This window comes from Triticum aestivum, chromosome 4A (assembly GCF_018294505.1).
Source record: "Triticum aestivum cultivar Chinese Spring chromosome 4A, IWGSC CS RefSeq v2.1, whole genome shotgun sequence".
Lineage (NCBI taxonomy): Eukaryota > Viridiplantae > Streptophyta > Magnoliopsida > Poales > Poaceae > Triticum > Triticum aestivum.
The window spans coordinates 589,034,944-589,047,326 of record NC_057803.1 but is presented as its reverse complement, the minus strand read 5'-3'; the positions used below and the strand labels follow the sequence as shown (position 1 = coordinate 589,047,326).

The 12,383-nt window shown below is 45.3% G+C and overlaps 1 protein-coding gene across 2 annotated transcripts; it reads left to right on the top strand.

Moving 5' to 3' along the window:
* Nucleotides 1-4,621: 4,621 nt before the first annotated feature.
* LOC123087242 (plasma membrane ATPase 1) lies at nt 4,622-10,935 on the top strand. 2 transcript variants are annotated; one of them, XM_044509203.1, is made up of 21 exons: nt 4,628-4,952; nt 5,536-5,655; nt 5,779-5,877; nt 6,120-6,257; nt 6,371-6,505; nt 6,598-6,777; nt 6,880-7,086; nt 7,179-7,298; nt 7,363-7,482; nt 7,564-7,686; nt 7,766-7,870; nt 7,961-8,105; nt 8,432-8,596; nt 8,687-8,925; nt 9,053-9,085; nt 9,314-9,395; nt 9,483-9,643; nt 9,817-10,002; nt 10,111-10,293; nt 10,406-10,584; nt 10,745-10,935. In XM_044509203.1, the coding sequence occupies exons 1-21, from the start codon at nt 4,890-4,892 to the stop codon at nt 10,839-10,841; spliced, it is 2,880 nt and encodes a 959-aa protein (XP_044365138.1). In that variant the 5' UTR covers nt 4,628-4,889; the 3' UTR covers nt 10,842-10,935. The 2 variants fall into 2 exon arrangements, with proteins under 2 accessions (XP_044365136.1, XP_044365138.1); XM_044509201.1 differs by having other exon boundaries at nt 4,622-4,952; nt 8,432-8,925.
* The last annotated feature ends 1,448 nt before the right edge of the window (nt 10,936-12,383 follow it).

Below are 12,383 nucleotides of genomic sequence, written 5' to 3'. Positions count from 1 at the left end.
TTTCATCTGGAAGATCAACTCCCACTCGATCCAAGCGATTGTTGTACTCAGACAATCTGAGCACAAGCTCAATAATTGAGCTTTTCTCCCTTAGTTTGCAGGCTAAGAAAATCATCGGAGGTCTTATACCTCTTGACGTGGGCACGAGCCTGAAATCCCAATTTCATCCCTCGAAACATCTCATATGTTTCGCGACGTTTTAAAACGTCTTCGGTGCCTCAACTCTAAACCGTTTAACTGAACTATCACGTAGTTATCAAAATGTGTATGTCAGATGTTCGCAACATCCACAGACGACGTTCGAGGTTCAGCACACTGAGCGGTGCATTAAGGACATAAGCCTTCTACTGTCTGCATAATTGCTACTATCAACTTTCAACTAATTTTTCTCTAGGAACATATCTAAACAGTAGAACTAAAGCGCGAGCTATGACATAATTTGCAAAATCCTTTTGACTATGTTCAGGATAAACAAGTTCATCTTGAGAACTCCCACTCAGATAGACATCCCTCTAGTCATCTAAGTGATTACATGATCCGAGTCAACTAAGCCGTGTCCGATCATCACGTGAGACGGACTAGTCATCATCAGTGAACATCTTCATGTTGATCGTATCTACCATACGACTCATGCTCGACCTTTCGGTCCCTTGTGTTCCGAGGCCATGTCTGTACATGCTAGGCTCGTCAAGTTAACCTAAGTGTTTCACATGTGTTCCGAGGCCATGTCTGTACATGCTAGGCTCGTCAACACCCGTTGTATTCGAACGTAAGGATCTATCACACCCGATCATCACGTGGTGCTTCGAAACGACGAACTTTCGCAACGGTGCACAGTTAGGGGGAACACTTTCTTGAAATTTTAATGAGGGATCATCTTATTTACTACCGTCGTTCTAAGCAAATAAGATGCAAAACATGATAAACATCACATGCAATCAAAAAGTGATATGATATGGCCAATATCATTTTGCTCCTTTTGATCTCCATCTTTGGGGCTCCATGATCATTGTTGTCACCGGCATGACACCATGATCTCCATCATCGTGTCTTCATGAAGTTGTCTCGCCAACTATTACTTCTACTACTACAGCTAACGGTTAGCAATAAAGTAAAGTAATTACATGATGTTTATATTGACACGCAGGTCATAAATAAATTAAGACAACTCCTATGGCTCCTACCGGTTGTCATACTCATCGACATGCAAGTCGTGATTCCTATTACAAGAACATGATCATCTCATACATCACATATATCATTCATCACATCCTTTGGCCATATCACATCACAAAACACTTGCTGCAAAAACAAGTTAGACGTCCTCTAATTGTTGTTGCAAGTTTTTTTTTACATGGCTGCTATGGGTTTCTAGCAAGAACGTTTCTTACCTACGCAAAAACCACAATGTGATATGCCAATTGCTATTTACCCTTCATAAGGACCCTTTTCATCGAATCCGATCCGAGTAAAGTGGGAGAGACAGACACCCGCTAGCCACCTTATGCAACTAGTGCATGTCAGTCGGTGGAACCAGTCTCACGTAAGAGTACGTGTAAGGTCGGTCCGGGCCGCTTTATCCCACAATGCCGCCGAATCAAGATTGGACTAGTAACGGTAAGCATATTGGACAAAATCAACGCCCACAACTACTTTGTGTTCTACTCGTGCATAGAAACTACGTATAGACCTAGCTCATGATGCCACTGTTGGGGAACGTAGCAGAAATTCAAAATTTTCCTACGTGTCACCAAGATCTATCTATGGAGAAACCAGCAACGAGGGGAAGGAGAGTGCATCTACATACCCTTGTAGATCGCTAAGCGGAAGCGTTCAAGAGAACGGGGTTGAAGGAGTCGTACTCGTCGTGATCCAAATCACCGGAGATCCTAGTGCCGAACGGACGACACCTCCGCGTTCAACACACGTACAGCCCGGTGACGTCTCCCATGCCTTGATCCAGCAAGGAGAGAGGGAGAGGTTGAGGAAGACTCCATCCAGCAGCAGCACAATGGCGTGGTGGTGGTGGAGGAGCATGGTGATCCAGCAGGGCTTCGCCAAGCACCGCGAGATATGAGGAGAGAGGTAGGGCTGCGCCAACAAGAGAAGAAAGTTCGTCTATGGGATGCTCCTTTGCCTCCACTATATATAGGAGGAGAGGGGGGGGGGGCTGTGCCCCTACCTAGGGTTCCACCCTAGGGGCGGCGGCCAGCCCAGATCCCATCTGGTGGGGCGGCCAAGGGGAGGGGGAGAGGGAGGCGCACCAGGCATGGGCCCTAAGGCCCATCTGCCCTTAGGGTTTGCCCCCTCCTCCCCTTAGGCGCCTTGGGCCCTTGTGGGGGGGGGGGCGCACCAGCCCACCTGGGGCTGGTCCCCTCCCACACTTGGCCCATGCAGCCCTCCGGGGCCGGTGGCCCCACTTGGTGGACCCCCGGGACCCTCCTGGTAGTCCCGGTACGTTACCGATAAAACCCGAAACTTTTCCGGTGGCCAAAACAAGACTTCCCATATATAAATCTTTACCTCCGGACCATTCCGGAACTCCTCGTGACGTCTGGGATCTCATCCGGGACTCCGAACAACATTTGGTAACCACATACAAACTTCCTTTATAACCCTAGCGTCACCGAACCTTAAGTGTGTAGACCCTACGGGTTCGGGAACCATGCAGACATGACCGAGACGTCCTCCGGTCAATAACCAACAGCGGGATCTGGATACCCATGTTGGTTCCCACATGTTCCACGATGATCTCATCGGATGAACCACGATGTCGAGGATTCGATCAATCCCGTATACAATTCCCTTTGTCTAGCGGTATTGTACTTGCCCGAGATTCGATCGTCGGTATCCCGATACCTTGTTCAATCTCGTTACCGGCAAGTCTCTTTACTCGTTCCATAACACATCATCCCATGATCAACTCCTTGATCACATTGTGCACATTATGATGATGTCCTACCGAGTGGGCCCAGAGATACCTCTCCGTCACACGGAGTGACAAATCCCAGTCTTGATTCGTGCCAACCCAACAGACACTTTCGGAGATACCCGTAGTGCACCTTTATAGCCACCCAGTTACGTTGTGACGTTTGGCACACCCAAAGTATTCCTACGGTATCCGGGAGTTGCACAATCTCATGGTCTAAGGAAATGATACTTGACATTAGAAAAGCTTTAGCATGCGAACTACACGATCTCGTGCTATGCTTAGGATTGGGTCTTGTCCATCACATCATTCTTCTAATGATGTGATCCCGTTATCAATGACATCCAATGTCCATGGTCAGGAAACCGTAACCATCTATTGATCAACGAGCTAGTCAACTAGAGGCTTACTAGGGACATGGTGTTGTCTATGTATCCACACATGTATCTGAGTTTCCTATCAATACAATTCTAGCATGGATAATAAACGATTATCATGAACAAGGAAATATAATAATAACTAATTTATTATTGCCTCTAGGGCATATTTCCAACAGTCTTCCGGTGAGCCTCACACACCTTTCCATGAAGATGCCGTTGAAGATCTTGCCAACACCGTTCGAGTTTCACGTGATGCGGTGCGCGACAATGAGGAGGAGGAAGAATCATCTTCGGAGGAGGAAGAATTGTCTTCCGAAGATGAGGACGAAGACGAGGACGAGGCTTGATGTGTCTTTCGTTTGTGTCATGAACTTGGTTTGCATTTTGAACTTGGTTGGATGAACTTGTTGTCATGATTTTGAACTTGTGGGCATGAACTTTTATTCATCAACTTGTTTATGTGAAATTTATATGTCATGTTCATTGTATTTTCAATGTTTGAAATTCATTTTGTGTCCAAAATACAACATATGGCAATGCCCCGGTGAGTCATGCGCGCTGCATTTTAGCGCGGCCGTTGGAGCCAGCGCTGCCGACCGCACAAAACCAGGCGAAGGGCGCGCGGGAAAGTGGTTTTTAGTGCGCGGCGCATTAGTCGGCTGTTGGAGATGCTCTAACCGATGTTACTTCAATGATTTATAGTGTACCGTGTTGAAAAAAACATAAGCCCCTTTACTCTTCCCCCTAACCCAGCTATCCCATTTCACCCCTTATAAAAAATCCTATCCTTTTTCGCCATGTAATAAATTGTAAAAATGCACTCACATAGGTTGTAATCTTTTTTTTTCTAACTTAAGGTGACTGGACCGTGGTGATGCACTGCAATTCTGTACTGCATGAGGGTGATACTCCAACCGACGCTACTTCGATGATTTATAGATCTCGCCTCAAGGAGCGAGCGACTGTTGCAACCTTCAAAGTCTAGTATGACGAGAGCGTTTGTATATGTCTATTTTCTTTACATACAATCTTCAATCTCTTTTGGCTGGCGTAAGACTGAAGGAAGTAGAACACTAGTACTCCCTTCGTAAATTAATATAAAAGCATTTAGATCATTACTATACAGAGGAGTATGATTTTCTAGTTGTTCCACGTCCAGTTGTTTGTGCGTTGGACCGACTTTTGTTTGCCCCTTTGATTTTGTTGCTGTTGTAAAAGGCTCACCGCCTGCCTGCCACCGGTTTACCCACCTACCATCTTTCATTGCTACGTACTCCTCTCATCTTCAACCTTCCGTTTCCGTTCCTTGTTGGTTTCTTGGTTTCTTCCACCACCTTCCCTTCCCCCACTGTCCCTTGCGTGACACGTGGGAAGCCACCACCTCTATCCATTTCGGGTTCGGACGATTCATCTCGTCACACTCCCTCCCTCTCCCGCACAAAAACAAAGACCATACATTCATGTAAATAATACTAAATCCTGGAAAGAAGAAGCAGCAGAGGAGCAGAGGAGGAGGGTCCAGAAGAGTAGTTGGCGGTGGGAAGATCGATCCAGAGGCTGCGCACTGCCTGCCCGCCTCCATGGCCATGGCCAGCAGGCAGGAGGGGAGCCTCGACGCCGTGCTCAAGGAGGCCGTCGACCTGGTAATTAACCAGTCAGTCCATTAACCAACGCCCTGCTCTTGGGGTGGCGCTTCCTGCTCTTGGGATGTGGATGGGTTGCCGTTGCGCGCAGCTGGGCTTTTTTACCGGGGCTTAGTTGTGTTCTTCTAGTTCTAGGTCAATTCTTGTTCGGCATCGCCTTTTGTTTTGTTACTACTGTAATCACCACCTTCTAGGTCTGCTCTGTTTTGTTGCTGACAGAGGATCCCCTGCCTTGAAGGTTCACTTGCATTAGTTTCTGATTTCGGAATCTCGCACTAGAACTTTTGATTGTTTTTTGCGTGCCGTGTAGGAGGGCTGCCTGTAAATGTATTTACTCTAGCTTTGCTGTAATATTATTTTGCAATCTTTTTTTTTTGTTCTAACTTAAGGAGGTGACTTGACCGTGGGAAAAAGTGTGTACTCATGATCCTCTGTTTAATTGGAAGAAAGAAAAGTCTCTTGGTTCTCTCTCTTATGGGTTCCTTGGAGTAGTACGCTGCAGCATACGTGCACGTTCACATTTTGCTCATGCTAATGGTACTTGCTTGGATTGCTAAAAGCGATCGTCGTAAAAAAAATTCAGGAGCACATCCCGATCGATGAAGTGTTTGAGAACCTTCGGTGCAGCCATGAGGGGCTCACTTCCGAGCAGGCGCAGCAGCGGCTGCAGATCTTCGGCCCGAACAAGCTCGAGGAGAAGGAGGTCAGGTTCATTCAGCACATTTTATTGTTGGGAAAGATTTTGTCCTTCCTGTTCTTGAGAGCAGTAATGTTCTTCTCATTGATGTTATGCACTTGATTAAGTTGGAGCGTTTGATGGCTGCAGGAGAGCAAGTTCCTCAAGTTTCTGGGGTTCATGTGGAACCCACTCTCATGGGTCATGGAGGCTGCGGCGATCATGGCCATCGCGTTGGCCAACGGAGGGGTAAGACCTAACACATACTCGCTCCATCCCAAAATAAGTGTCTCAACTTTAGTAACTTCAATACAACTTTATACTAAAGTTAGTACAAAGTTGAGACACTTATTTTTGGGACTGAATATATAGCAGAATTTGTGGTAATGTTTTAGTTAGGTGCTGAGTGGACTGTATGTCTTAGTTAGGTGCTCAGTGGAGTGTATGTCTTGCTCTGTTCTCAACATGTGAGATGTGTGTTCTGTAATCAGGGGAAGCCGCCAGATTGGCAAGACTTTGTCGGTATCATCACGCTGCTACTTATAAACTCCACCATCAGTTTCATAGAGGAGAACAATGCCGGAAATGCCGCCGCCGCGCTTATGGCCCGCCTTGCACCAAAAGCCAAGGTCCATACTCAACTTATTTTCTGGGTTTCTTTTTGCCCTGTTTCTGCATGTACATATCACCTTGTTGGAGTCCATTTTAACTTTTGAAACTCAATTCTTATGTTGCTGGATAGGTTCTCCGTGACGGTCGTTGGACCGAGGAGGAGGCAGCCGTCCTTGTGCCTGGGGACATCATCAGCATCAAACTTGGAGATATCATTCCTGCCGACGCACGCCTCCTAGACGGCGACCCTTTGAAGATTGATCAGGTTCTTCCTGTCATTCACATTCAAGTTACCTTCATCTTTGCTTTTAAGTTAAATAGGTTTCCACATCTCACTGTTCAGTCTTTTGTTTATAGTCCGCCCTGACCGGAGAATCACTGCCAGCCACCAAAGGCCTTGGTGACGGCGTCTACTCTGGTTCGACGGTCAAGCAGGGCGAGATCGAGGCTGTTGTCATAGCAACTGGTGTGCACACTTTCTTTGGAAAGGCCGCACATCTCGTTGACTCCACTAACCAAGTTGGCCATTTCCAGCAGGCAAGCTTGACAAGCCTCGGATGCTTCCATCGATCTGGCACCGTTATCAAATAATTGAATCATCGCTACATTGATGTGTTCATTATCATGCGATTCACGCAGGTGTTAACAGCCATCGGGAACTTTTGTATTTGCTCGATCGCCGTGGGAATGTTCATCGAGATCATTGTCATGTATCCTATCCAGCACAGGGCGTACCGCCCTGGGATCGACAACCTTTTGGTGCTCCTCATTGGAGGCATTCCCATAGCGATGCCCACAGTCTTGTCGGTCACCATGGCGATTGGGTCTCATCGCTTGTCTCAACAGGTTTGCATCATTCCGGGGACAGTGTTAACCATATTGTGACCAGACCTGAACTTTTTCACTATGGAATCAATTCCTGAGTTTTCTTCCTGCAGGGAGCTATAACAAAGCGAATGACTGCAATTGAAGAGATGGCCGGCATGGATGTTCTTTGCAGTGATAAAACTGGAACCCTGACTCTAAATAAGCTCAGTGTGGACAAGAACCTAATCGAGGTTACACCCACTTTGTGTTATCTGACATGTAACATCAAAGCACTTACATACTTTCTTGGTACAGGTTTTTGAAAAAGGAGTGACTCAAGACCAGGTAATTCTGATGGCTGCTAGAGCATCCCGGATAGAAAATCAAGATGCCATTGATACAGCAATAGTTGGGATGCTAGGCGATCCAAAAGAGGTACATTGATTTGTCCAATAATGAGACGTACAACTATCATGTTTATTTGCTAAAATGGACACCTGTTAACGCTTCCCGTAGGCGCGTGCTGGTATTCAAGAGGTTCATTTTCTGCCGTTCAATCCTACCGACAAAAGAACTGCCTTGACATACATCGATGGTGATGGAAAGATGTGTCGTGTTAGCAAAGGTGCACCAGAGCAGGTATAATCTTTTTTTACTGCAAAAAGCTTAAAAAACATTTGCATAATGATGTAGATTGATTTCAGAAAATGACCTGCAGATTCTCAACCTGGCCCACAACAAGTCAGAGATCGCACAAAAAGTCCACACTGTCATCGACAAGTTCGCGGAACGTGGACTTCGGTCACTTGGTGTAGCATATCAGGTGAGAAAGGTTCTGGGGGTGCCCCTTCACAGTGCAGTTGAAGCTTGCAAGGCAGGACCTTAGTGGTCGTCATTCTTTTCTGCCTTGTAGGACGTGCCAGACGGGAGGAAAGAGAGCCCGGGTAGCCCGTGGCATTTTGTTGCTCTCTTGCCACTCTTTGATCCACCGAGGCACGACAGCGCAGAAACAATTCAAAGGGCACTTAACCTTGGTGTGAATGTGAAGATGATCACAGGTACACTGCCAATTGGGTTGTTACTACTTTTTTGCTCTGTTCTTAAATATCCAATTCGATGAAGATGATCACAAGTAAATGCACTACCGGTTGAATTCTATTTCATTCTCTTCTCTCTATTCTTAAATCTCCCAATTTTTATGAGCACCATGTCTTTGATGTTTACTATTCTTTATTTGTGACGTCATGTAAGTATCTCTTAAAAAGCTGTGCCATAAGTAGAGTTGGAACATTGAACAATATGTTGTATCTTATCTTGTTTTATTTATAATTTCAGTTTCAATAATTTTGGTAATACATCTTATTGTGCTTTTTTTTTTCCTTAGGCGACCAGCTCGCGATTGGGAAGGAAACAGGGCGTCGTCTAGGAATGGGTACAAACATGTACCCTTCATCTGCTTTGCTGGGGCAGAACAAGGATGAGTCTATTGCTGATTTACCAGTCGATGATCTAATTGAGAAAGCCGATGGTTTTGCTGGCGTATTCCCAGGTATGTGCTGTAATCAGTTAGAAGAAAATAAAATCAAAGAAATGAAAAAGGGACATAACAATAATATGGTAACATTTTTTCTTTGCTCAGAACACAAATATGAGATTGTGAAACGCCTACAAGCACGGAAGCACATTTGTGGAATGACTGGCGATGGCGTAAACGATGCACCAGCCCTAAAGAAAGCTGATATTGGTATAGCGGTTGCCGATGCGACAGATGCAGCGAGGAGTGCTTCTGATATCGTACTCACCGAACCTGGTCTAAGTGTGATCATTAGTGCCGTCCTTACCAGTCGAGCGATTTTCCAGCGGATGAAGAACTACACTGTATGTGAGATTGAACCCAGTGGATGAGATTTTTTCTTTCCCCCAAAAAATATTTGAAGAGTTGCTCCTTCATTTATGCTTGTGTTATTTAGCCCATATGCTAATCAATCCACATTCATGCTTGCAGATCTATGCGGTCTCAATTACAATACGTATTGTGGTATGTTTGATTGACTCTTACTAGGATCATAATTTTGCCAAAGTGCATTGGCTCATGCTCTGTTTACATAGCTGATGATTCTCTTAGGTGTCAATTATAACTATTCATTTAATGAGCTCTTTTCCTGTTAACACTGATTTTCCAGTTTATGATCTGTGAAATTATGTCCATGAACCTTACATTTTTTATTCTGTGATTATGCATCTGATCCCTCTTTATCCCCAACAGCTTGGATTTATGCTACTTGCCCTCATATGGGAATTTGATTTCCCGCCATTTATGGTCCTGATCATAGCAATTCTGAATGATGGTACATTACTTTATTTTCCTTCCATTCCTCCTGCGCCTCACAATATCGCCATAATGTTCACCCTTAACCATTTTGTGGCATGAAAAGGTACCATAATGACAATATCCAAGGATCGAGTAAAGCCTTCTCCACTACCTGACAGCTGGAAGTTGGCTGAAATTTTCACAACAGGGGTGGTTCTTGGCGGATACTTGGCAATGATGACTGTCATTTTCTTCTGGGCTGCATACAAGACTAACTTTTTCCCTGTAAGGAGTACCTAAATGAAACTGAATTCTGTTTTTTTTCTGAAACATTGATTTCAGATAATGAACTAACCTCGTGATATGTGGTTCACCAAGCTACCAACTAATAGGACCATTATACTAGTTTGTGATCTGATCCTCAGACATGCATTGACACTTGTTCAATAAATTTTCAGAGGGTCTTCCATGTAAAAAGCCTTGAGAAGACCACTCAAGATGACTTCAAAATGCTTGCCTCTGCTGTATACCTTCAAGTCAGCACCATCAGCCAAGCTCTCATCTTCGTTACAAGGTCTCGAAGCTGGTCGTTCGTCGAGCGCCCCGGCTTTCTCCTGGTCTTCGCTTTCTTCGTCGCACAGCTGGTATTTTTTTTCCTCACGGCCTCGCCCTCCTCTCTTTGCTTTACATGTATGTAAATTTACAAGTCAAGTTCCAGTAGCAAGTTTCACCACCCCCTTCAAAAAATGCAGATAGCTACACTGATCGCTGTATACGCTGACTGGGGATTCACTTCGATCAAAGGCATCGGATGGGGCTGGGCTGGCATCGTGTGGCTCTACAACATCGTCTTCTACTTCCCGCTTGACATCATCAAGTTCTTCATCCGATACGCTCTGAGCGGCAAAGCATGGGATCTTGTCATTGACCAAAGAGTAATTAATTCAAATTGCACCACCATATTTTCCCTCCTCTTTTTTTTATTGAGAACCCACTACATTCGATGCATCTTGTAAATGATGGTTCATTTGTCCTTTTTCTTTATAGATCGCGTTTACAAGGAAGAAGCACTTTGGCAAGGAAGAGAGGGAGCTCAAGTGGGCCCATGCACAAAGGACGCTCCATGGGCTGCAGCCACCGGATGCCAAGCTGTTCCCTGAGAAGGCGGCCTACAACGAGCTCAGTCAGATGGCCGAGGAGGCGAAACGGAGGGCCGAGATTGCAAGGTATGTAGGGCTAGATACCCAGCAGGCACTTGCAAATTAGAGAATCCCATCTTCCATATTTTTTGACAACTACTCCCTATGTTAGCTTAAAAATCGCTCTTATATTATGAGGCGGAGGGAGTATGAATCTAACTATGTGCTTGTTGATTGTACATGGCAGGCTCAGGGAGCTCCACACTCTCAAGGGGCATGTGGAGTCAGTTGTGAAGCTGAAGGGCCTCGACATCGGCACCATTCAGCAATCTTACACCGTGTGATAGATTTTTTTTTTCGAAAAAGGGGGACTCCTCGGCCTTTGCATCAGAACGATGCATACGGCCAATTTTATAAATAAACAAATAGGTTCAACAAGGTCTAAAAGTCTGAAACAAAAGTAACGTCAAGCTCATAAAGAGCCAAAGAGCCAACGAGGAGCTAAAGGTAGAACAAATATTTCTTCAAGTTTTATCGACCACCGATACAACTCTACGCACGCTTGACGTTCGCTTTACCTAGAACAAGTATGAAACTAGAAGTACTTTGTAGGTGTTGTTGGATAGGTTTGCAAGATAATAAAGAGTACGTAAATAAAAAATAGGAGCTCTTTAGATAAAGAAATAATAAAGTAAATACAGCGAGTGTGAAAAAGTGGTGGTAGGAGTTGCGAAATTGCCCCTAAACAATTGACTACTTTACTAGACCGATAGCAAGTATTATGTGGGAGAGGCCGCTGCTAGCATGTCATCCCTGACTTGGAATTCTATGCACTTATGATTGGAACTATTAGCAAGCATCCGCAACTACTAATGTTCATTAAGGTAAAACCCAACCATAGCATTAAGATATATTGGTCCCGCTTCAATACCGTATGCATCAATTTCTATGCTAGGTTGAAGCTTCTGTCACTCTTGCCCTCCAATACATAGTCCTACCAACATACAACTAACCCTAGGGTGTGATCCACGCGCGCAATCATATGATGGGCACCAAAGGACAACAACATAACCACAAGCAAATTAAATCAATCATAGTAATTCATCAACCACCGATAGGACAACGAAAATCTATTCAGACATCATAGGATGGCAACACATCATTGGATAATAATATGAAGCATAAAGCATCATGTTCAAGTAGAGGGTACATCGGGTTGCGGGAGAGTGGACCGCTGTAGATAGAGGGGGGAAGGTGATGGAGATGTTGGTGAAGATGACAGAGGTGTTGGTGTAGATTGCGGATGATGGCCCCCGGTGGCACTGTGGTGCCACCGGAAGCGAGGGGGAGAGAGGGCCCCTTCGTCTTCTTCTTCCTTGACCTCCTCCCTAGATGGGAGAAGGATTTCCCCTCTAGTCCTTGGCCTTCATAGCATGGGAGGAGCGAGAGCCCCTCCGAGATTGGATTTGTCTCTCTCTGTTTCTGCGTTGCCAGATTCTTCCCTTTCACCGTTTCTTATATTACCGGAGATCCGTAACTTCGATTGGGCTGAAATTTTGACATGATCTCTATCCGAAAATTAGCTTTCCTGCGGCAAAAGAAGGGCATCAACCGCCTTACGGGTGGCCCACGAGGGTCAGGGGCGCGCCGGGGGGGGGGGGCAGGGGCGCCCTCCTGCCTCGTGGCCACCTCGGGCACTGTCTCGCGTGGATTTTTCTTCCCAAAAATCATATATATTCCAAAAAAATCTCCGTCAGTTTTTATTCCGTTTGGACTCCGTTTGATATGGATATTCTGCGAAACAAAAAACATGCAGCAAACAGGAACTGGTACTGGGCACTGGATCAATATGTTAGTCCCAAAAATAGTATACAAAGCTGCCAAAA